General features: G+C 53.1%; 3 protein-coding genes across 5 annotated transcripts in view; 1 reads left to right on the top strand and 2 right to left on the bottom strand.

Annotated features, from left to right (window-relative positions):
- The window catches only part of BBS1 (Bardet-Biedl syndrome 1), a 26,717-nt gene extending 20,814 nt beyond the window's left edge, over window positions 1-5,903 (top strand). For both annotated transcript variants that reach the window (XM_026447668.1, XM_026447669.1), the window contains exons 14-17: window positions 2,037-2,170; window positions 3,100-3,234; window positions 3,932-4,018; window positions 4,231-5,903. In XM_026447668.1, the coding sequence (XP_026303453.1) occupies window positions 2,037-2,170; window positions 3,100-3,234; window positions 3,932-4,018; window positions 4,231-4,317 (443 nt within the window). In that variant the 3' untranslated portion in view covers window positions 4,318-5,903. The remainder of the gene's footprint in view (window positions 1-2,036; window positions 2,171-3,099; window positions 3,235-3,931; window positions 4,019-4,230) is intronic.
- LOC111533669 (pyruvate carboxylase, mitochondrial-like) overlaps window positions 1-20,875 on the bottom strand; it is a 1,148,173-nt gene that overhangs the window by 724,788 nt on the left and 402,510 nt on the right. The window lies entirely within an intron of this gene.
- On the bottom strand, window positions 1,220-20,875 carry ZDHHC24 (zinc finger DHHC-type containing 24). Of its 2 annotated transcripts, none has more exons than XM_023186112.3 (3): window positions 19,793-20,875; window positions 17,744-18,021; window positions 1,220-1,707 (listed from the first exon to the last, which is right to left on the bottom strand). In XM_023186112.3, the coding sequence occupies exons 1-3, from the start codon at window positions 20,071-20,073 to the stop codon at window positions 1,307-1,309; spliced, it is 960 nt and encodes a 319-aa protein (XP_023041880.1). In that variant the 5' UTR covers window positions 20,074-20,875; the 3' UTR covers window positions 1,220-1,306. The 2 variants fall into 2 exon arrangements, with proteins under 2 accessions (XP_023041880.1, XP_023041881.1); XM_023186113.3 differs by lacking the exon at window positions 1,220-1,707 and adding an exon at window positions 11,912-13,055.

Genomic DNA, 20,875 nt, shown 5'->3' with positions numbered 1-20,875 from the left:
TAAGGACTTCTGCCTGGGAAGCTTGGGAAGGGCTTCAGAGCGAGGTGACTTTGGGCTTCACCCTAAAAGATGATTGCGAGACCCCCCAGACAGGGCAGAGCAGGGTAATGTAGGCAGAGGCACAGGGCGTTGACCTGGATTCAAGAAAGCAGGTTCAGTTCAGTGGGTCACGCCTATAATCCCAGCTCTTTGGGAGGCCGAGGCAGGCAGATCACCTGAGGTCAAGAGTTTGTGACCAGCCTGGCCAACATAGTGAAACCCCCTTGCTACTAAAAATAGAAAAATTAGCTGGACATGGTGGCATGCGCCTGTAATGTCCTGAGGCAGGAGAATCACTTGAACCCAGGAGGCAAAGGTTGCAGTAAACCAAGATCACACCACTGCACTCCAGCCTGGGCGACAAGAGCGAGACTCCATCTCAAAGAAAAAGAAAATGTACAAAGTCTAATAAAATTGTAAAACTCTTCAAGAACAGAAAAGACCACCTTCAAGAATGCTTAAGTGGAGAGATTTACCAAGTTGCAGGATGGGAAGACCTAATGCTGTAAAGCTTTAAGTTGCACTTAAAATCCCAGTGGGGTTTGTTTTAAGGACCTGGCCAGTTGATTCAAAGAGTAAACCTAAGAAGACTGGGGAAAATAAGAATGAGGGGACTTACCCTATCAGGTAGCAAAATGAACTCAAGCTGTGGGAATCAGAAGCTGTGGTGTGGATGTAGAAATAAAATGGAGATTGGGGCAGGATTAGGAAGTCCAGAAACTGACCCTGAACATGTGGAAAGTCAGAGTGTATGAAAGGTGTCATTTTGAATTGGCAGGGAAATGTGAGACTGTCCAAAAACACACAATCAGGACAACTTGCTTCTAGAAAAGAAAATTAGACCTTTTCGGCCAGGCACAGTAGCTCATGCCTGTAATCCCAGCACTTTGGGAGGCCAAGGTGGGCGGATCACCAGAGGTCAGGAGTTCGAGACCAGCTGACCAACGTGGTGAAACCCCATCTCTACTAAATACACAAAATTAGCCAGGCTTGGTGGCGCATGCCTGTAATTCCAGCTACTTGGGAGGCTGAGGCAGGAGAATTGCTTGAACCCGGGAGGCAGAGGTTGCAGTGACCTGAGATCGTGTCATTGCACTCCAGCCTGGGCAACAAGAGTGAAACTCCATCTCAAAAAAAAAAAGGAAGAAAATCAGACCTTTTCTTTATATCGGCCACAAAAATTAGTTCTGGATAGATTAAAAATAAATTGTAAAAGTACTGGAGAAAAAGGGCATAAAATGTGAAACTCGGAATGGCAGAAGCCACCTCACACCCACGGAAGAGCGAGGCCAGCCTGGGGGACCGGGGTGCCCAGTCTGGAAGAGGAGGGACAGTGGGGTTGGCCCTGGAGGCAGCTTAGGGAAGAGTCATGTGATCCTGCAAAGGGTGAAATGTGAGGGGTGGACCTAGGTGACTTGACGGACAGGGAGGCAGTGATGGAGGCAGGACCATGAGGCTGGTTTCCGCAGCATTGGACCTGAGGTGTTGATGGGACTTCCCCGTGGAGATGAGCAGGAGGCAGGCGCGGGTGCTCACTAAGCTGCTGGAGACATATGCACAATATCGAGCGTGGACACTGAGGACTCAGGAGGAATGTGGGGCCTGCCCTCAGGAGCTCGTGGCTGTTCCTCTTTGTGGTGGTCAGAGCTGTGGCAGGACACGGATTGTCTGGGGGAAGAAGATGGAGGATGAGAAGAGGACCGTGGACCAGACTCAGGAGAAAACCAGCCTCTAGGGCCAGACAGAGGAGCCAGCGAAGGAGCTAGACAGTGCGGGCAGGGAGGTGGTAAGAGAGTTAGAAGAGGCAGGGCAAGGCCACAGCATCCAGTTTTGCCAGAAGGCTGGGCTCTTTCCCACCTCTCCAGCTCCTGCAGACCCCTCCTGCAGCACCCTCCTCTTGCACCCTTCCCACACCAGCCTGAGCAGGAGTGCCCTGTTGCTGCCTCCTCCCTGCCACCCTCACATCCACCATTAGCCTCTGGGACCCTTCTCCACAGCCATGCACCGGGCCTTCCAGACAGACCTATACCTGCTGCGCCTGCGGGCTGCCCGTGCCTACCTGCAGGCCCTCGAGTCCAGCCTGAGCCCCGTGTCTGCGACAGCCCGAGAGCCACTCAAGCTGCATGCCGTGGTGAGCATCTGGGTGAGGGCAGAGTCAGGGCCAGAGGGGCAGAGGCCAGGGTGCGCAGGAACCCCTCTGCCACACAGCTAAGCCCCAGAGCCAGTTCCAAGCCAACTCAGTCCGTGCTCCCCATCACCTTCCTGCAGACCTGGGGACGAGTCTCGTGTCCTCCTTGGTGAGAGCAGCCTCACCTTCCCACCCTCCTGTGCCACCTCTCTCCGCGGTTGGTCATGCCGACGGTCCAGCTCAGGCCCCCAGAGTAGTCACATTGGGATATTTCTTCCCGAGAACCTGATGGGATCCTTACACCTATGGTACAGGGAAGGAGGCTGTCACTTTGGTAACCATGGGCAGCCCAACGTGTTAGGACTGCTGGGTACAGGGAAGGGGCCATCCCGGCCTCACCCGCAAGCACCGAGACCAGCACGGGCACAAGGAGGAGCCCACAAGGCTCAGGCGCAAATGAGCTTAGGGTCAGCGGGGCTCTGACCAGCTCTAAATGTGTCCCTGAGGTGTGGCATCTGACCCAACCAGGTTCTGAGTTATCTTTTCCTAAAGAGTGGATAGATGCAGAGGAGGAAGAGGCTACAAGGCAACTCCGGGGAAGCGGGAGAAAAATGAACTGATCAAGGCTACCCTAGGATGAAAGTGGGAGGTGGAACGGGCAGGGGGCAGGGGTGAGGGGCTCAGGGTGAGAGTCGGGGCCTGCAGTCCCAGGCCAGCTCTGCCTCTGACTTGCTGCCTGGCCTCCCTCAGGCTCTCACCCTCTCTGGCCTCTTCTGATCCCTCTGCCCCTTCTGGTCTTCTGTGTCTGCTGGGAGGCAGACTGAGTAGGAGGAGGGACACGAGGGCATTGGTGGAAGGAAGGCAGAGCACACTGTACTCCGTGTCCAAGGCTGCCAGGTCCTAAGGGCTTTCTCCACCCACCCGCTCCATAGGTTCAGGGCCTTGGCCCCACCTTTAAGCTCACACTTCACCTGCAGAACACCTCGACGGCCCGTCCTGTCCTGGGGCTGCTGGTCTGCTGCTTGTATAACGAGGCGCTCTATTCCCTGCCCCGGGCCTTCTTCAAGGTACTGGATGCTCCTCACTTAGATATGGAGTGGAAAAGGCCAGGGCAAGGGCCTGATGAGATGCCCACAGAGCCCCGCCAGGTCAGGGTCAGAGCATGTGGGTGGCTGCCAGCTGGCCAGCAAACCTATTCTCCCACCACAGACCAGGCCAAGGCCCCAGCCTCTGGAGGGAGCCCCAAGCCCCACCTCTGCTGCTTTTCTTGCAGCCTGTGAGGGGTCTCTGGAGCCATACCAAAGGTGCTGGGAAAACTGCCAGAGCCTGAGCCCCACCTATACCTCCCAGAAGCCTTTTGGGGGCTGGGAGACCCCAGAGCCCACCCTGCTGCCCAGCTATTCCTGCAACAGGAACGGGAGCCTCTGTGCCTCAAAGAGCATCGCCCACAGAGGGAAGGGCCTGGTTTTCTCCTAGGGCCCAGGTCTGACCCCAAGTTGGGAGGACCAGACTGCGAAAGACTGGAATATGCAGTAAACAGCCCCAGACTGGGCGGGAGTCCAGAGGTCTAGGTTTCATCACTCACCATGTGGCCCTGGGGCATTCACTGCCTCACCACACCTGCATCCTCCTCCACCCAGCAGTTGTCTTGCCCACCCTGCAGGGGTGCCGAGGCTTAGCAGAGACTGGGCCTGAATGCACGTGGGAATGTGCTAAACACTGTCACGAGGGCTGGTTTCCTTACTTCTTTGTCCCCAAACTTAGGTACCCTTGCTGGTGCCCGGGCTCAACTACCCCCTGGAGACCTTTGTGGAGAGTCTCAGTAACAAGGGCATCTCAGACATCATAAAGGTAGGCCCCTCACTTGTACCATGTGGAAGGTGAGCGGGACCCTGGGGAGGACAGTAAGGGTGAGTGCCAACGAAGCCCTTGGGGGGCTACTGGGTGGGGGTGGGGGTATCTGCACAGTGGAGCCCTATGGCCTGTTATTAGGGCCAGCGCAGACCCTAATGGCAAGGGGTCAGGGGTGTATGCCCCCTGCTGCCATGGCCACTTCTCCATAGGTGCTGGTGCTTCGAGAAGGCCAAAGTGCACCCTTGCTGAGCGCCCATGTCAACATGCCCGGGAGCGAGGGGTTGGCGGCCGCCTGAGCCCTCGGCTGCTGTGAAAGCCCCTGTACAATCAGCCAGGGAGAACTGGGCAAGTTCAGTGGCCCCAGGCCCACTCCTCACACAGCAGTGTGCTGGGGTGATACCTCATTTCCCCTCTCCTAAGCAGCCCCTTCCTCACCACCCCCACTGCTGGGCCTATAGTAGCAGGTTAGTGAGTACCCAGGAAGGCTCAACTCTTCCTCCCACAGGACCAACCAGGCATGGTCCCGCTGAGGTCCTGCTACGCCCTCCCCTCCCCAGCCTTTTCCAGAAACCATACCAGGCTCAGAACAGAGCTCCAAAGCGGTCAAATTGAGCTGAGCAGGACAGGCCCAGCCTTTCTCCACTGCCACATCCCTCATGCACATCACTCATCTCCCGCTGCAGGCCAAAGCCAAAATTGGGCTAGTCCTGGCCAGGGAAATCAGAAGCTCTTCTTGGGTGAGACTGAGCCTCCTGTTGCTCCCTGGAGTTCCAGAGGCTGGGCTGCAGCCCACTCAGCTTGCGGGCAAAACATGTGCTCTCCTCTCTGCTTGTCAGCTGAGCAAGCCCAGGGAATAGCCCTCATCTCCCCAGGAAACTTCTCTGAAATCGTAGACTTAGCCAGTCTCAGGCCTACAATGCCACAAAAAGGTTATTCAGGGAGAAGGGGGTGCAGGAGGGCAGAGGGTGCCCCGCAGGGAGCTGGTAGCTCCAGCCTCACTAGAGCTCCTAAAGATCACACAGCAGCTGCTCCTGACAGGGATGCTCATGCCCGGAAAGAAATGCCAGGACAGGAAGGCAGAGCGAGACAGAGCAGAGCCAGGGCCAGGAGCACCAGGAGAGGTGTTTCTGGGGCTCCGGGGAAGTGCCACAGGAGGCAGAAGTCCAGAACTGCCCATATAGTTGCCCTTCTCCGTCCTGGAGCCCAAATCAGTCCTGGTGGGAAGTTCCCAGGGCAGTGGCCACATCGTGAGAATTAGCAGGAAAGGCGGGGCCTTTCTCATCATAGCTATTTCTGAGGATGAAATGGGAGACATATGCCCAGCACCTGATGTGAATTTATGTAATGTAATACTATGTACCTACCACTAAGAAATACATGAGCCGTGCCATGTGGACAGTAAGTGTTCATAAGGCAACGTGAAGCAAGAAACAGTGCAGGGTGCCCAGTGCACACACTAGAGAGAAATTGTGGACATTAAGCACAAGGAGAATTGGTGTCTTTCTAAAACATACTTATTTAAAAACATGTATCCACTTACTAATGTGGAATTACACAGTTTGTAACAAGAAAACAGTCTCTCCCATTCTCTAGTACAGCTCCCCTACCCAGTAGTCACTTCTAGTTCGTTCAGCTATTTTTAAAATGTGCTTATATGACTCTTGCTTGATATATCAATCTTAGGCATTACCTGTTGACTCCCTGTTGTCATACATGAGGCTTTAGCTCTCTTTTGTCAGCACCCCTCCCCCATCCCTAGTTATTAGGTTAAAAAATACTCAGATTACTATTTCTATTACTATGTGAAAGTTATTAACTGCGGAGCCAAGAGTTGGACTATAATTAAATTACCTTCCTTGTACTGTTTTTTAAATGGAGTTAATGAGTTGCCCCGAGTTTCTCATTTACTTTGTTTTCTGATGGGCCAATTGGTAATTCTTCCCCCACCGTCTGACAGCTCCTTTTTTCTCTAGACACTTCCCTTCATCCCCTGCTTCACTGAGGGCTGTTTGTTCTCCAGGTAAATTCCCTTTGCCTCTCTCCTGGGCTAGATCCTGATTCCTGGGCCCAGTGGCTTCCTATTTCTCAGTTCACCCTCATTTGGTGAAACATATCCTCAGATATCTTCTTTAAAAAGTTGTGGCAAGAAGGCCGGGCGCCGTGGCTCACACCTGTAATCCCAGCACTTTGGGAGGCTGGGGCAGGCGGACTACCTGAGGTCAGGAGTTTGAGACCAGCCTGGCCAACATGGTGAAACCCTGTCTCTACTAAATATACAAAAATTAGCCAGGCGTGGTGGCAGACACCTGTAGTTCCAGCTACTTGGGAGGCTGAGGCAGGAGAATCGCTTGAACCCAGGAGGCGGAGGTTGCAGTGAGCTGAGATCGAGCCACTGCACTCCAGCCTGGGCAAAAAGAGTGAAACTGGTCGGGTGCAGTAGCTCACACCTGTAATCTCAGCACTTTGGGAGGCTGAGGTGGGCAGATCACAAGGCCAGGAGTTCGAGACCAGCCTGGCCAACATTGTGAAACCCCATCTCTACTAAAACTACAAAAACTAGCTGGGCATGGTGGCAGGTGCCTGTAATCCCAGCTACTTGGGAGGCTGAGGCAGGAGAATTGCTTGAAACAGGAAGGCAGAGGTTGCAGTGAACCAAGATTGTGCCACTGCACCACTCTAGCCTGGGCAAGAGCAAAACTCTCTCAAAAAAAAAAAAAAAAAAAAAAAAAAAGCAAAACTCTTGTCTCAAAAGAAAAGAAAAAAAAAGTCATTAGAGGCCAGGCATAGTGGTTAACACTTGTAATCCCAGCCCTTTGAGAGGCCAAGGCAGGAGGATCACTTGAACCCATAAGCTGGAGACCAGCCTGTGCAACATGGTGAGACCCTGTCCCTACCAAAAAAAAATAAAAAAGTCATTAGAGTTTTTAAAGATTTTTTTTTGTTTATTCATTTTATTTATTTTTATTTATTTATTTATTTATTTGAGATGGAGTCTCGCTCTGTCGCCCAGGCTGGAGTGCAGTGGCGCCATCTCAGCTCACTGCAAGCTCCGCCTCCCAGGTTCACGCCATTCTCCTGCCTCAGCCTCCCAGTAGCTAGGATTACAGGCGCCCGCCACCACGCCCGGTTAATTTTTTGTATTTTTAGTAGAGATGGGGTTTCGCTGTGTTAGCCAGGATGGTCTTGATCTCCTGACCTCGTGATCCACCCGCCTCGGCCTCCCAAAGTGCTGGGATTACAGGCGTGAGCCACTGCGCCCAGCCACCATGTGTTCCTATCATTTGCTGTGCTGTGGGTAGAGATGTGCATCCTTCAGCTCCAGGAAACTCTACTGCTGTTGTTTTGTGGGTGATTCCCACCCCCCTGCCTTTGTTTTTTCTGTTCTCTCTGGAACTCCAGTTAAGCCCCAAAATTATAAAATTACAAAAATTAACTGGACGTAGTGGCAGGCACCTGTAATCCCAGCTACTTGGGAAGCTGAGGTAGGAGAATCACTTGAACCCGGGAGGCGGAGGTTGCACTGAGCTGAGATCACGCCACTGCACTCCAGCCTGGGCAACAAGAGTGAAACTGCATCTCAGAAAATAATGATAATAATAATAAAAACATTTGACATGAGGGCTGCCCAATAATTAAAAAAATATATATATATAACAAACATTTAATGGTGAAATATTGAACTTTTTACCTCTAAGGTGAGAAACAAGGGTGTCTGCTACCTGCACTCCACATTATATAGTAGTCTCACCCATACAGAGGGGCAAGAAAATTAATAGGTATAAAAATTAAAAAGGGCTGGGCATGGTGGCTTGCGCCTATAATCCCAACACTTTGGGAGGCCTAGGCAAGAGGGTCAGTTGAGCCCAGGAGTTCAAGATCAGCCTGGGCAACATGGTGAAACCGTCTCTACAAAAAATACAAAAATTAGCCAGGCGTGGTGGTGCATGCCTCTAGTCCCAGCTGCTCGGGAGGCTGAGGTAGAAGGATTGATTGAGCTCAGGAGGTGGAGGCTGCAGAAAGCCACGATCGCGCCACTGCACTTCAGCCTGGGTAACAGAGACCCCATCTCAATAAAAAAGTTTTAGGTTTATTGGACACAAGTGTTTTCTGGGGGATGTTTGTTTGTTTTTGAGACAGAGTCTCCCTCTCTCGCCCAGGCTGGAGTGTGCTGGCGTGATCTCGGCTCACTGCAACCTCTGCCTCCCAGGCTCAAGCAATTATCCTGCCTCAGCCTCCCGAGTAGCTGGGATTACAGGCATGCACCACTGCACCTGGCTAATCTTTGTATTTTTAGTAGAGATGGGGTTTCGCCATGTTGGCCAAGCTGGCCTTGAACTCCTGACCTCGGGTGGTCTGCCTGCCTCAGCCTCCCAAAGCGCTGGGATTACAGGCATGAGCCACCGTGCCTGGCCTGGACACAAATTTTGTTTTGGTTTTGGTTTTTTCTGAGACAGAGTCTAGCTCTTGTCACCCAGACTGGAGTGCAGTAGCACAATCACAGCTCACTAAAGCCTCGACCTGCTGAGCTCAAGCCATCCTCCCACCTCAGCCCACCCCCATCCCCCACACTACAGATGCACCACCACACAAGGCTTTTTTTTTTTTTTTAAGACACAGGGTCTCGCTTTGTTGTCCAGGCTTGTCTCAAACTCCAGGCCTCAAGTGATCCTCCTGCCTCAGCCTCCCAAAGTGTGGGATTACAGGCATGAGCCACAGTGCCCAGCCTCCACTAATTTTGTATTTTGTAGAGACAGGGTCTCACTATGTTGCCCAGGCTCACAGTCTATTTTGATAGTGCATGTATAATAGCATAAAATATCAGATACTTAAGAATTAATACAATTTAAAAAGGCATGATCTTTATGGGAAAAGGTATACAACTTTATTGAAAACATGGAGTGGAAAAATAAACCCTGCTCATGAACGGGAAAATTCAATTTTACAAAGATGCTGATTTTATCCAGACTGATCTATAGATTCAGTGGGGTTCTCTTCTCAAGGGGTTTTTGGGGGGAATTTGACAAGCTGATCCTCAGGGTTACATGAAAGAGCAAGGGCCAAGACCAGAGCTTAGCAGATGATTCCCAAAGGGCACAGGGACAGAAAAAATGACCAGTGGAACCAAAAAGAAAAATTAATTGTGGTATTTCAGTGGATCACTATGCAGCAGGGAAAAGGAATGCCATACAGCTATACACAATAATCCGGATACATCTCAGGAACATAATCAAGTGAAAAGGCAAACTGTAAAAATAAACTCAGCATGATTTCATTCATACATTTGAAAACATGCAAAGCCAACACAAACACATTAATAAAACTATAAAGCAAAGCAATGGAATGACTGAAACAGGACCGTGTCTCCCCCACCAGGGAGGGGCAACAGTAGGAACTTCAAAGGAAATGGTAACCTTCTCAAATGCAGTGGGGGCTGTTGTTTCCTCTGAATTTTATAAATGTGTTCTAGTAGCTACTCACTAATTAAAAAACAAAACAAAACAAAACAAAAAAAAAAACATGAGTCCAGGCACGGTGGCTCATGCCTGTGATTCCAGCACTTTGGGAGGCCAAGGTGGGCAGATGACCTGAGGTCAGGAGTTCAAGACCAGCCTGGCCAATATGGTGAAACCCCATCTCTACAAAAATACAAAAATTAGCAGGGCGTGATGGTGGCTGCCTGCAGTCCCAGCTACTCGGAAGGCTAGGGCAGGAGAATCGCTTGAACCCAGGAGGCAGAGATTGCAGTGAGCCAAGATCACGCCACTACACTCCAGCTTGGGCAACAGAGTAAGGCTCCATCTCGAAAAACAAAACAAAACAAAACAAACAAAAACATGAAAATAAGATATTGTGGGCCGGGCATGGTGGCTTACACCTGTAATCCTAACACTTTGGGAGGCCGAGGCAGGTGGATCACCTGAGGTCAGGAGTTCCAGACCAGACTGACCAACATGGAGAAACCCCGTCTCTACTAAAAATACAAAATTAGCCGGGGCCGGGCGCGGTGGCTCAAGCCTGTAATCCCAGCACTTTGGGAGGCCGAGACGGGCGGATCATGAGGTCAGGAGATCGAGACCATCCTGGCTAATACGGTGAACCCCCGTCTCTAATAGAAAATACAAAAAACTAGCCGGGCGTGGTGGCCGGCGCCTGTAGTCCCAGCTACTCAGGAGGCTGAGACAGGAGAATGGCGTGAACCTGGGAGGCGGAGCTTGCAGTGAGCTGAGATCCGGCCACTGCACTCCAGCCTGGGCAGCAGAGCAAGACTCCGTCTCAAAAAAAAAAAAAAAAAAAAATTAGCCGGGCATGGTGACACATGCCTGTAATCCCAGCTACCGGGAGGCTGTGGCAGGAGAATCGCTTGAACCCGGGAGGCGGAGGTTTCGGTGAGCCGAGATCGCACCATTGCACTCCAGCCTGGGTAACAAGAGTGAAACTCCGTCTCAAAAAAAAAAAGAGAAAGAAAATAAGAAATGGTGGAGGGCGAGGGATGAAACGGGACAAAGTGAGTCTGCTAATGCATCGGTTCAGCCAAAGTGCCAGGCACACCAAATTCCTACTGTCATTAAAAAATAGCAACAGAGCATGCCTTTTAGAAAAACAACCAGCCCAAGCAGCTCACATCTTTGTGGGCATGGGCAAAGCCTGTCAGACGGTAGGTTTCTCTGAAGGTTCTTGGGGGTCAAGCATGTTCCTTCATGGGAGGACCCTCCCAGCAGTATCTATGGACTTTCACTTAACCCCATTTTTTGGTTCAGCCCCTCACCCACCCCTCCCCAGTACCCCTAAGACCCGAAGCTTCTCTGGTTCCATTTATCCTTCAAATAATCCTCACATCACCCCACCCCACCCCACCCAGAGGGGTAGCTGCTGGCTGCATGGCGGGTGGGACGCTGGGGAGCAGCACCCTGCTGATCCTTACGTAGACTTCCCACCAGTCCCCGTTGTTGGCTGAAGCCTCACCTCACCCTCCATGGGCCTGGTGGAGTTCCTGAGGCTCTCCAAGGCTCTGACAGGTAATTCCACTTGCCTCTTGGCCCCACCTTTTGGGAACACATAATTTCAGCTCTTAATTCTCCATCCACTTTCCGTCTTTGAAAATGTCAGCCAGGCGACCGGGCGCGGTGGCTCACACCTGTAATCCCAGCACTTTGGGAGGCCAAGGCGGGCGGATCACAAGGTCAGGAGATAAGACCATCCTGGCTAACACAATGAAACCCCGTCTCTACTAAAAATACAAAAAATTAGCTGGGCGTGGTGAACCCGGAAGGCAGAGCTTGCAGTGAGCTGAGATCATGCCACTGCACTCCAGCCTGGCGACACAGCAAGACTCTGTCTCAAAAAAAAAAAAAAATGTCAGCCAGGCACGGTAGCTCACGCCTGTAATCCTAGCACTTTGGGGGATGGAGGTAGAGGCGGGTGCCAGGAATTCAAGTTCAGCTTGACCAACATGGTGAAACCCTGTCTATACTAAAAATACAAAAAAATCAGCTGGGCATGCCCAGGTGCAGTGGCACACACCTGTAATTCCAGCACTTTGGGAGGCTGAGGCAGGTGGATCACAAGGTCAGGAGTTTGAGACCAGCCTGGCCAACATGGTGAAACCCCGTCTCTGCTAGAAATACAAAAATTAGCCAGGCATGGTGGTGGGCACCTGTAATCCCAGCAACTCGGGAGGCTGAATCACTTGAACCCAGGAGGTAGAGGTTGCAGTGAGCCAAGATCACGCCACTGTACTCCGGCCCCGGTGACAGAGTGAGAAAAAAGAAAATGTGGTCAGGCTCTTTGTTCTACTGTGTTCCCTCCTGTTTTCTTTTCGTTTGTATATATTTTGGTTTTCTTTACTATCATCTTAGAGAGATCCTAAGAGAAAACAGACGAACTCATGTGTTGAAGCCTGCCATGTGGAAATGGCGATCTCTGTTGACTATTTATACAGAAATGTTTAACAAGCAGCTCTTGAAGAGTCCAGAGAGGTACAGGCCTAGCCCTCTCAGCACCACCCTCCACAGATGCCCAAACAGCCTCAGCGCATTTTTTTACCTTGATTTCTTTCCTACTCATTTCCTCCAGCTGTGCAAGGGTAAAGGCAAAAGCACAAAGACCTGGGTTCGAATCCTGCCTCCATTTGCCGCACCATGATCTTACCACATGGATTCTCAGAGCGTAACTGCTGCCCCATGGGCCAGGTTAGCTAAGAGAGGTTCCATGAAACTGCTGTTGCAGAAATGTTTTAACTATAAAATGCCAAACCTGGGAAAGAACATTTGGATTCTCATAGCCTGGATCAGTAGGATACTGCCTTGTCCTGCTGGTACCCCACCCCCAACTCACCCAGGCCGGGGGACGTAGAGCCCCAGTCCCTGAGAGCCTCAGGCATTCTGGGGTTTCCAGGCCCTACAGAGGGACCCAGAAACAGCCCCAGCAACAAAGTGAGGGGCCAGAAACTGCAAAGATGGGAGGGAGGCTGAGAAGCAAGTCAGTGCTTTATTAACCTGGCAAAGGGGCAGCTAGGCAGCCTAAGCAACCCCCTGCCAGACCCTCCTCTGCACTCCTCTGCCTAAATCATGGCCCAAGCCCTAGACACATAGGTGTGTAGGCGGGCAGGTGCAAGGCCAAGGAAGGGGTGGAGTTGTCCAATGCAGATGTTAAGGTCCAACCCAACTTCCTTCCTGAGTCTAGGGGTGGGGCCCCCCTCTCACTCCTTCCTCCCTGTACAGTTCTGGCTCTTCCTGGAGTCAGGAGGCTGTGTGTCCCACATCTGCTGTGGTCTGGAAGGTGATCCCATCCCCAGGCAATGGGGAAGCCAGGAAGGGCCAGAGCCAGACAAGGGCCCAGCGGGGCCCCAGGGCTGCCTGCAGGTTGTGGCAGGGACCCAGGTCATAGGAGTGCTGGCCCCGAGCCCACTCCCATGTGGTCTGGCCCCGCAGCAGCAGCATCCCATGGAAGAGCAGCCCAGCCCCACACAGCAGCGCACCCGCCACGCACGTGTCCGTCACAAAGGCCAAGGCGAACTGTGCCAGAGACACTCTGCCTGCAATAAAAGAGCAGAGAGGATCAGGGAGTGCCAGTGGGGCCCGGCTTTCCTTCTACCCACGCCCCTCCACCACAAAGCGGGGCTCATTCCTCCACTCATCAAACCCTGTGTCGATACTCGCTGGCCAGCCCGTGCTGGGTGACAAGGACACACTGGTAAACTGGGCAGACACAGCCCCCTGCTTGGGATACGGCTTCATTCGTGCATCACAGACTTGGTGAGCACCTCCTCAGCCCTGGAGGCGATGCCAGGCACTAGAGGGTGTCTCTGCCCTTGGGGAGCTCACAGACATTAAAGAGGCCATTCCTGGCTAGATGCGGTGGCTCACGCCTGTAATCCCAGCACTTTGGGAGGCCAAAGCAGGTAGATCACCTGAGGTCAGGAATTCGAGACCAGCCTGGACAACATGGTGAAACTCCGTCTCTACTAAAAAATACAAAAATTAGCCGGACATGGTGGCAGGCGTCTGTAAACCCGGCTACTTGGGAAGCTGAGGGGCTCAGGCAGGAGAATCACTTGAACCCGAGAGGCAGAGGTTGCAGTGAGCTGAGATCGCACCACTGCACTCCAGCCTGGGCAACAGAGCGAGACTCCATCTCAAAAAAAAGAAAAAAAAAAAAGGCTGGGCATGGTGGCTCACGCTGGTAATCCCAGCACTTTGGGAGGCCAAGGCGGGTGGATCATGAGGTCAGGAGTTCCAGACCAGCCTGACCAACATGGTGAAACTTCATCTCTACTAAAAATACAAAAATTAGCCAGGCGTGGTTGCGCACACCTGTAATCCCAGCTACTCAGGAGGCTGAGGCAGGATAATCGCTTGAACCCGGGAGGTGGAGGTTGCACTGAGCCAAGATTGTGCCACTGCACTGCCTGGGCAACAGAGAGAGACTCTGTCTCAAAAAAAAAAAAAAAAAAGGCCATTCTCAGTTACTTTATGTGTGCCGCCACAGAAAAGCCAGCATCCTGTGCCATCTTGGCCCACAATCAGCAACAACTACCTGCTGAACTAACAGACTACGAGAGGCCATGAAATGTTACGCTAAGTGAGAGAAGCCAGGCACCAAAGGTCACATGTTTATCATCCCACTTATGTGAAACATCCTGAATAGGCAAATCCACAGAGACAGACAGATTAGTAGTCACCAGGGGCTAAAGAGATTAGGAAGGAACATGGAGGGACCAATAATAGGTGTGGGGTTTCTTTTTAGCGTGAAAATGTTGTGGAATTAGACAGTGGTGATGGTTGCACTATATCATGAATGTACTAAAAGCCACTAAATTGTACATTTTAAAATAGTTAAAACGGGCCGGGCGCAGTGGCTCACACCTGTAATCCCAGCACTTTGGGATGCCGAGGCAGGTGGATCACCTGAGGTCAGGAGTTCCAGACCAGCCTGGCCAACACGGAAAAACCCTGTCTCTACTAAAAATACAAAAATGTAGTTGGGCGTGGTGGCGCATGCCTGTAATCCCAGCTACTCAGGAGGCTGAGGCAGGAGAATCGCTTGAACCCAGGATGCAGAGGTTGCAGTGAGCCAAGATCACGCCATTACACTCCAGCCTGGGCAACAAGAGTGAAACTCCACCTCAAAAAAAAAAGTTAAAATGATGAATTTCACCTCAATAAAAAGAGCCCATGGCAGGGGGTGGGGGGTGGGGGATGCCATGCAAACTTATTAAGAGGATAGGGGCAGTGGACTTCATCTATTTTTTTTTTTTTCATTTTTTTTTTCTTCAGAGAGTAAACTAGACTTCATCTGTTTTTGTAAAATAAGGATAAAACATTGTTCGGGCTGGCCATGGTGGCTCACGCCTGTAATCCCAACACTTTGGGAGGCTGAGGCAGGCAGATCACCTGAGGTCAGGAGTTTGAGACCAGCCTGGCCAACATGGTGAAACCCCATCTCTACCAAAAATACAAAATTAGCCGGGCATGGTGGTGCGCACCTGTAATCCCAGCTACTTGGGAGGCCAAGGCAGGAGAATCACTTGAAGCTGGAAGGCGGAGGTTGCGATGAGCCGAGATCGCACCATTCCACTCCAGGCAACAAGAGCGAAACTCCATTTCAAACAAAAACAAAAACCAGGCCGGGCGCAGTGGCTCAAGCCTGTAATCCCAGCACTTTGGGAGGCTGAGACGGGCGGATCACGAGGTCAGGAGATCGAGACCATCCAGGCTAACAGGTGAAACCCCGTCTCTACTAAAAAAATACAAAAAACTAGCCAGGCTAGGTGGTGGGCGCCTGTAGTCCCAGCTACTCGGGAGGCTGAGGCAGGAGAATGGCGTGAACCTGGGAGGCGGAGCTGGCAGTGAGCTGAGATCCGGCCACTGCACTCCACCCCGGGGGGAAAGAGGGAGACTCCGTCTCAAAAAAAAAAAAAAAAACCAAAACCAAAAACAAAAACCATTCTGTTTGAAGGTCCTGAGGCAGGCCAAAGGCACCTGTGAGACAAGCGGGTGGACGGTCTGCAGGTCTGCAAGCACAGGGAGAAGCCCAGGCTGGACAAGCAGTTCTGCGAGTAGGGGGTGCAAGGCGGCCCTGAGACTGTGGGCGCAGCTAGACCCGCCAAAGTGTGCAGAGTGAGGGTGGAACGGTGCCTAGACAGGAGCACGGGGAAATTGGTTCTTAGGAATCAGATAAAAGATGAGAAAGGGCAACCAGAAAGGAAGGCGAACGCATCAAGGTCCCAGCCATCGGTGATGCCAGGCGGAGAACACTTCTCGGGGGCTAGGGGCCGGCAGCGTCATGACTCTAAAGGGTCTCATAAAGCAAGAACTCAAGTGGGTCCTGGAATGTGTGGAGACGGATCCCTGGGTGAGTGGTGGTGGCAGAAGCCAGGCTGGCGCAGGCAGGGAATGAGCAGCCATGAGCCTGGGCAAGTCCCTCAGGAAGCTTAGAGCAGGGCAAGCGCTGGAGGAGGATATGAGGGCAAGGGAGGGTTTGTCCAAGGTGGCTAACCGGGAGGGCAGAGGGGGCCTGGCCTGCAGGAGAGGCAGACGCCACAGCCTGAGGCCTCCAAGCAGGGAGGTAGGCACCAAACACAAGAAGCTGGGAACAGTCAGCCGGGCTCGGGGATTTGAGGACAACACAATTTGGATGTGCTAGCTGATGTCTCACTTTCTCAGTGCCGGAGTTTGGAGGGTGGGAGAGCAGGGAAGGTTTGAGCCGCTGTCGCTGCGGGGAGCAAGCTTACGAGCAAACAGGACGGCCAGGCATAGCCGAGGTCCTGCTGAGGTCAGCAGCTGTGAACATGGCATGGCATCAACCTGCCACAGACTGCCAGTGCCTTTGGCTCCTAGCAGCCAGAGGCAGACACAGAGAAGCCAGGAAGGCACTGTGGAAGGAAGATGAGGGAGGAAGTTTGCGATGCTGGCAGGAGAATGGTGGGAAGGATGAGCTCCGAGCTGGACGTCAGTGGCGAAGGTGGAAAGGCACAGACGGGCAGTGAGGGCCACGAGCCTGCGGGCTCATGGAGCAGGTGCCAGGGCCTGGAGGAGTAACAGACGGAGAGGAGGTGGGGAGCAGAAAGAGGGAGATGGGTGGTTTCAGGGGTGACTCATTTTTGGATTCTTACCAGGACTGGGGTGTGGACATGGGAGGAGGGGAAGGAAAGAAAAATGAAGGAGGAAGCTAAGAGCTAAGCCATCCAGGCATTGAGGGGGCTGTTCATGCAAACTTCCAGACACCCTTGATTTCCACAGGACCCAGGGCTGAGAGAGAGTCTGTGACTGAGCCAGAGTCTTCCGTGACTGAGGGGAGTGAGTGTTGACCACAAGGAGGTAGGGCAGTGCGGCTGGAGGGCTGGGACTCACGGAGGGAGGGATCATTGAGGAGGGCAGAGGAGGACCTGTTGGGAAGCTGGTGTGGGCAGATGAAGACTGATAACCCCAGTGGGCCACTGCCAGAGGCCTCCCCTGGGCTGTAGGTGGGGTCCATGCACAGAGCTGGGCTTGGATAGGATGAGGAGGCACAGTGACTACTCGGAGTAGCCGGAGAGGTTCCTCACCGTAGATCAAAGTGATAGAGGGAACCATGAAAAGGTCAGGAGGGAGGAATGGGGGCGAGAAACGCCAAAGCATTCTGGGGGTAGAGAACAAAGAGTAAAAAGGACCAGCGAGGCTTCTACCTGTAGATGTGTCGGGGGAAGAGGACATATGTGTCATCCAGAACGTGGTATCTCAGGCAGCCTGCTGATCCAAGTCTGCCCTCCCCAGCTTCCCATAACTGGGCCTTCCCCTGCCTGTCACTTTCACTGGCTCCCCACTATCCAGTCAAATAAGAGCCATCTCCTCACACCAGTTCTCAGGACCCCGCCCGCCAGGCCTCCCTACCAATCTGGCCTTAATTCTCACAATTCCCTGCCCACCCTCCCAGCCTTTGTTCCTACTGCTTCTCTCATTTAGAAATGCCCCTAGAATGCGCTTCCACATCCTGCCACGCAGAGACTCCCATGAGTCTTTCTCCCAGAACCTCCCGATTCTCTGGCCAGACCACTGCACTTGCCTCAAAGCACCAGTTTCCGTACTGCCCCTCCGGGTGAATACCAAGCTGCCCTTTCTGGCCATCACTGACACAGGCTGGGTCCCCCAGGCCAGAAAGCCCGTCTCCCACCAGAATGGGCTGTACTCCCCAGCCCAATACCAGGGCCCCTGCCTCTGTGCAGAGGCCTCCCAGGCTCCCCACCTGTGAGCAACATGAGCCAGGGAAGCAGGAGGAGGGCAGCCATGTGGAGGGGCGTGTGGGCTCGCAGCAGGGCCGACAGTGCAGGTCCCAGCAGCACAGAGACGTGGAGCAGGACGCCGGCGGCATGAAGCAGCAGGCACAGGAAGGGCCGGTAGTTGCGGAAGCCCACGCAGCGGCCCAGCAGTCGGCAGTGGTGGTCCCGACGCAGGATGCAGACGCGGCAGGCAGAGCAGTGTCCACTGCGTGGCGGCACCTGGCTTTGGCACTGGTAGCAGTAACTGCAGGAAGGAACCACAGGGTCAGTTCCCCCAGCAGCTCAGGTGCCCCATGCTGTGCACAGGGCAGCCTTGGAGCACATCCTGAGGAAGCAGCAACAGCCATTCGCCCTGGCTAAGCCTCAATTTCTTTACAAGTAAATGCAGGATAAACAAGATGTCCCCGGTCCTTCTGGTTCTAGCACTACAGGTCTGAGGTCTCTTCCAGCCCTGACGTCCCCAATCCTGAGACCTCTCTCAAGCCACTGACATCCAGCAGCAAATCTCTCCCTTCCTCCACGGTCACCCCTTTGTCCAGGTCACCAGGAACTCTCTGGATTACTGCAATAGCCTCTCGACTGGTCTCTGATTCCATCTTTGCCCCTCCTCGTACAGTCTCACCCCAGCAACAAAACTGACCCTCCTCTGCTTAAAACTCTCCTGTGGTTCTCCAATTTATTTCTAGTAAAAAGCAAAGCCTTCAGTGTCCTACAACATCCTTCCATCTGTGACATCTCTTCCCCTCTCTTACTCCACTACAGCCACACTGGCCTTCTTGCTGTTCTGGGAACATACATGCTAGGCACACAACTGAGTCAGAGCCTTTGCACCACTAGTTCCCTCTGCCTGGACCACCCTTCCCTCAGATTCCCACATGGCTAACCCCCGCCACGCCCTCCAAGTTTTTTGCTCAAATGCCTCCTTCTCTATGAGGTCTATCTTGACCATGTATTTATTTATATTATTTTAAAAATTAATTCTAAAAAAATTTCAGAGACAGAGTCTTGCTACATTACCGAGGCTGGAGTGTAGTGGCTGTTCACAGGTGTGATCATAGCACACTACAGCCTCAGCTTCTCGGGTAGCTGGGACTACAGGCGAAAGCCTGTGCCTGGCATAAAATGTGTGTGTAGAGCCTTACTTGGTGTAATTTTTATTTTCTAATTATAAATTGACAAATTCCAGTTGTAGATACTTATGGGATACCAAGTGATGTCATGATTTATCAGTACAACTTGGAATAAATCAAGCTAATTAGGATAGCCATTACCTCAAACACTCATATTTTTGTGATGAGAATTTACCACCTATTTATTTATGTATTTATGTATTTATTTATTTGAGACGGAGTCTTGCTCTGTCACCCAGGCTGGAGTGCAGTGGCTGGACCTCAGCTCATTTGCAACCTCTGCCTCCCAGGTTCAAACAATTCTCTTACCTCAGCCTCCCGAGTAGCTGGGATTACAGGCATGCGTCACCACGCTCGGCTAATTTTTTTGTATTTTTAGTAGAGACAGGGTTTCACCACGTTGGCTAGGCTGGTAAACTTCTGACCTTAAGTGATCTGCCGGCCTCGGCCTCCCAAAGTGCTGGGATTACAGGCGTGAGCCAACGCGCCGGGCCTAACCACCTATTTAATACTGAAACTTGCAACCCCTTTACCCTGCTCTACTTCTTGTTTCCAAACTACTCTCACCTTCTAGCTTCTATATGATTTGCTTACTTACTATTCCTCTAGTTTCTCATCTGCCCCCCTCAAATTAGCTCCGTATCAGGAATCTGTTCTATTGTACCCTTCGTCCCTGTAACAATACCTTGTACCTAGTAGGTGCCCGATAAGTATTTGTGAGTGAATAACACTCAATTATAGCTCTTCCATCCCAGGTTGTAAAAAAATTTCTGGCTCTAACAACCTGAATCCTAATGTAACCCGCTTCTACCATCTCAGGTCTTGGGGCCCCTCCCCACTGTCCAAGGCGCCCACTTCTCCCCCCGGATCCCGCACCCCACTCACGCCCAGCCCTGGCCCAGACCGCGGCCGGCCAGCATCACGCCCCGGATGCTGGGATCCGAGCGCAGGAAGAGCCCCACGTTGCCCAGCAGATTGAGCAGCTGGAAGGCGGCCAGCGCCAGCTGCAAGGCCCGGGCCAAGGGTCCCAGCGGGGGCGGACCGGGACCGAGCACCAGCACGTAAGTCAGCTCCAGGCCCACGGCCGCGGCCCACAGCGCGGTGAGCACGAGAGGCAGCCGCGCGGGAGCCCCATCCGCGCTCCCAGCCGCCCAGGGCTGCCCCATGGCCTGGACACTCAGCTGTCGGAGCCGGAGGGCTAGGCCGCTTCCGTATTGGGGCGGAGATAGCGACAGACGGACGTCTACCACGGCCAATAGAAGCTCGGAAGGGGTGAAGCGAGCGCTCAGACTCTAAGGGAACGGCCGGCCGACGCGGCGAGTTGATTGGACGGACGGACCAGCCGTGGGGCGCTTGGAATCCCGCGGCGCTGAAGCCCGGATGACATCGCGGCGCGATTGACCCGCCCACCCTGGAGGCCCCCCTCCTCCCGCCGGAGCCCCGCCCGCTGGCGGCGGGGCCAGGAGTGCCCGGGAGATTGAGTTGCAGCCGGGGTAGTGTCGGGGTTTCCCGGCTCAGCACATTCTCCCCTACTCCCCCTAGCCGCCCCGATATTAATAGCCCTGCTGCAGCCCATCCAGCTGGCTCAGAGCCGTTCCCCATGCCCAGGTGTCTCCCTTCATCACCCCAGAAAACATGCAAAACAGCTCGGCGCCTCTGTGTTCCTGACTGTGAAGTGGGGATAGGGCTCCGTGTCCCACCAGCGAGGTGCTGGAAGGGCTCATGAGGAGCTCGAGGGCAGCCTCTAGGGCGGCCCGCGGTGACTATTATTATCGGCCTTTCTATTGTGGAGAGGAGGAAACAGACTCAGAGAGGTCCCGTGGATTTCCCAAGGTCACACAGCGCCCCAGTAGCGGAGCGGGAATGCAAACCCAGGATCTCCTGCCGCGAGATCCACCCCGGCTCCCCCGAGTTCTGCAGTCTCCGGCTCCAGGACAACCCCTTGCCAGGTCCAACCCGAGCTCCTTC

The sequence above is a fragment of the Piliocolobus tephrosceles genome, chromosome 13 (assembly GCF_002776525.5).
Source record: "Piliocolobus tephrosceles isolate RC106 chromosome 13, ASM277652v3, whole genome shotgun sequence".
Taxonomy (NCBI): domain Eukaryota; kingdom Metazoa; phylum Chordata; class Mammalia; order Primates; family Cercopithecidae; genus Piliocolobus; species Piliocolobus tephrosceles.
The sequence above is the reverse complement of the archived record's forward strand: the minus strand, read 5'-3'. Positions and strand labels throughout refer to the sequence as shown.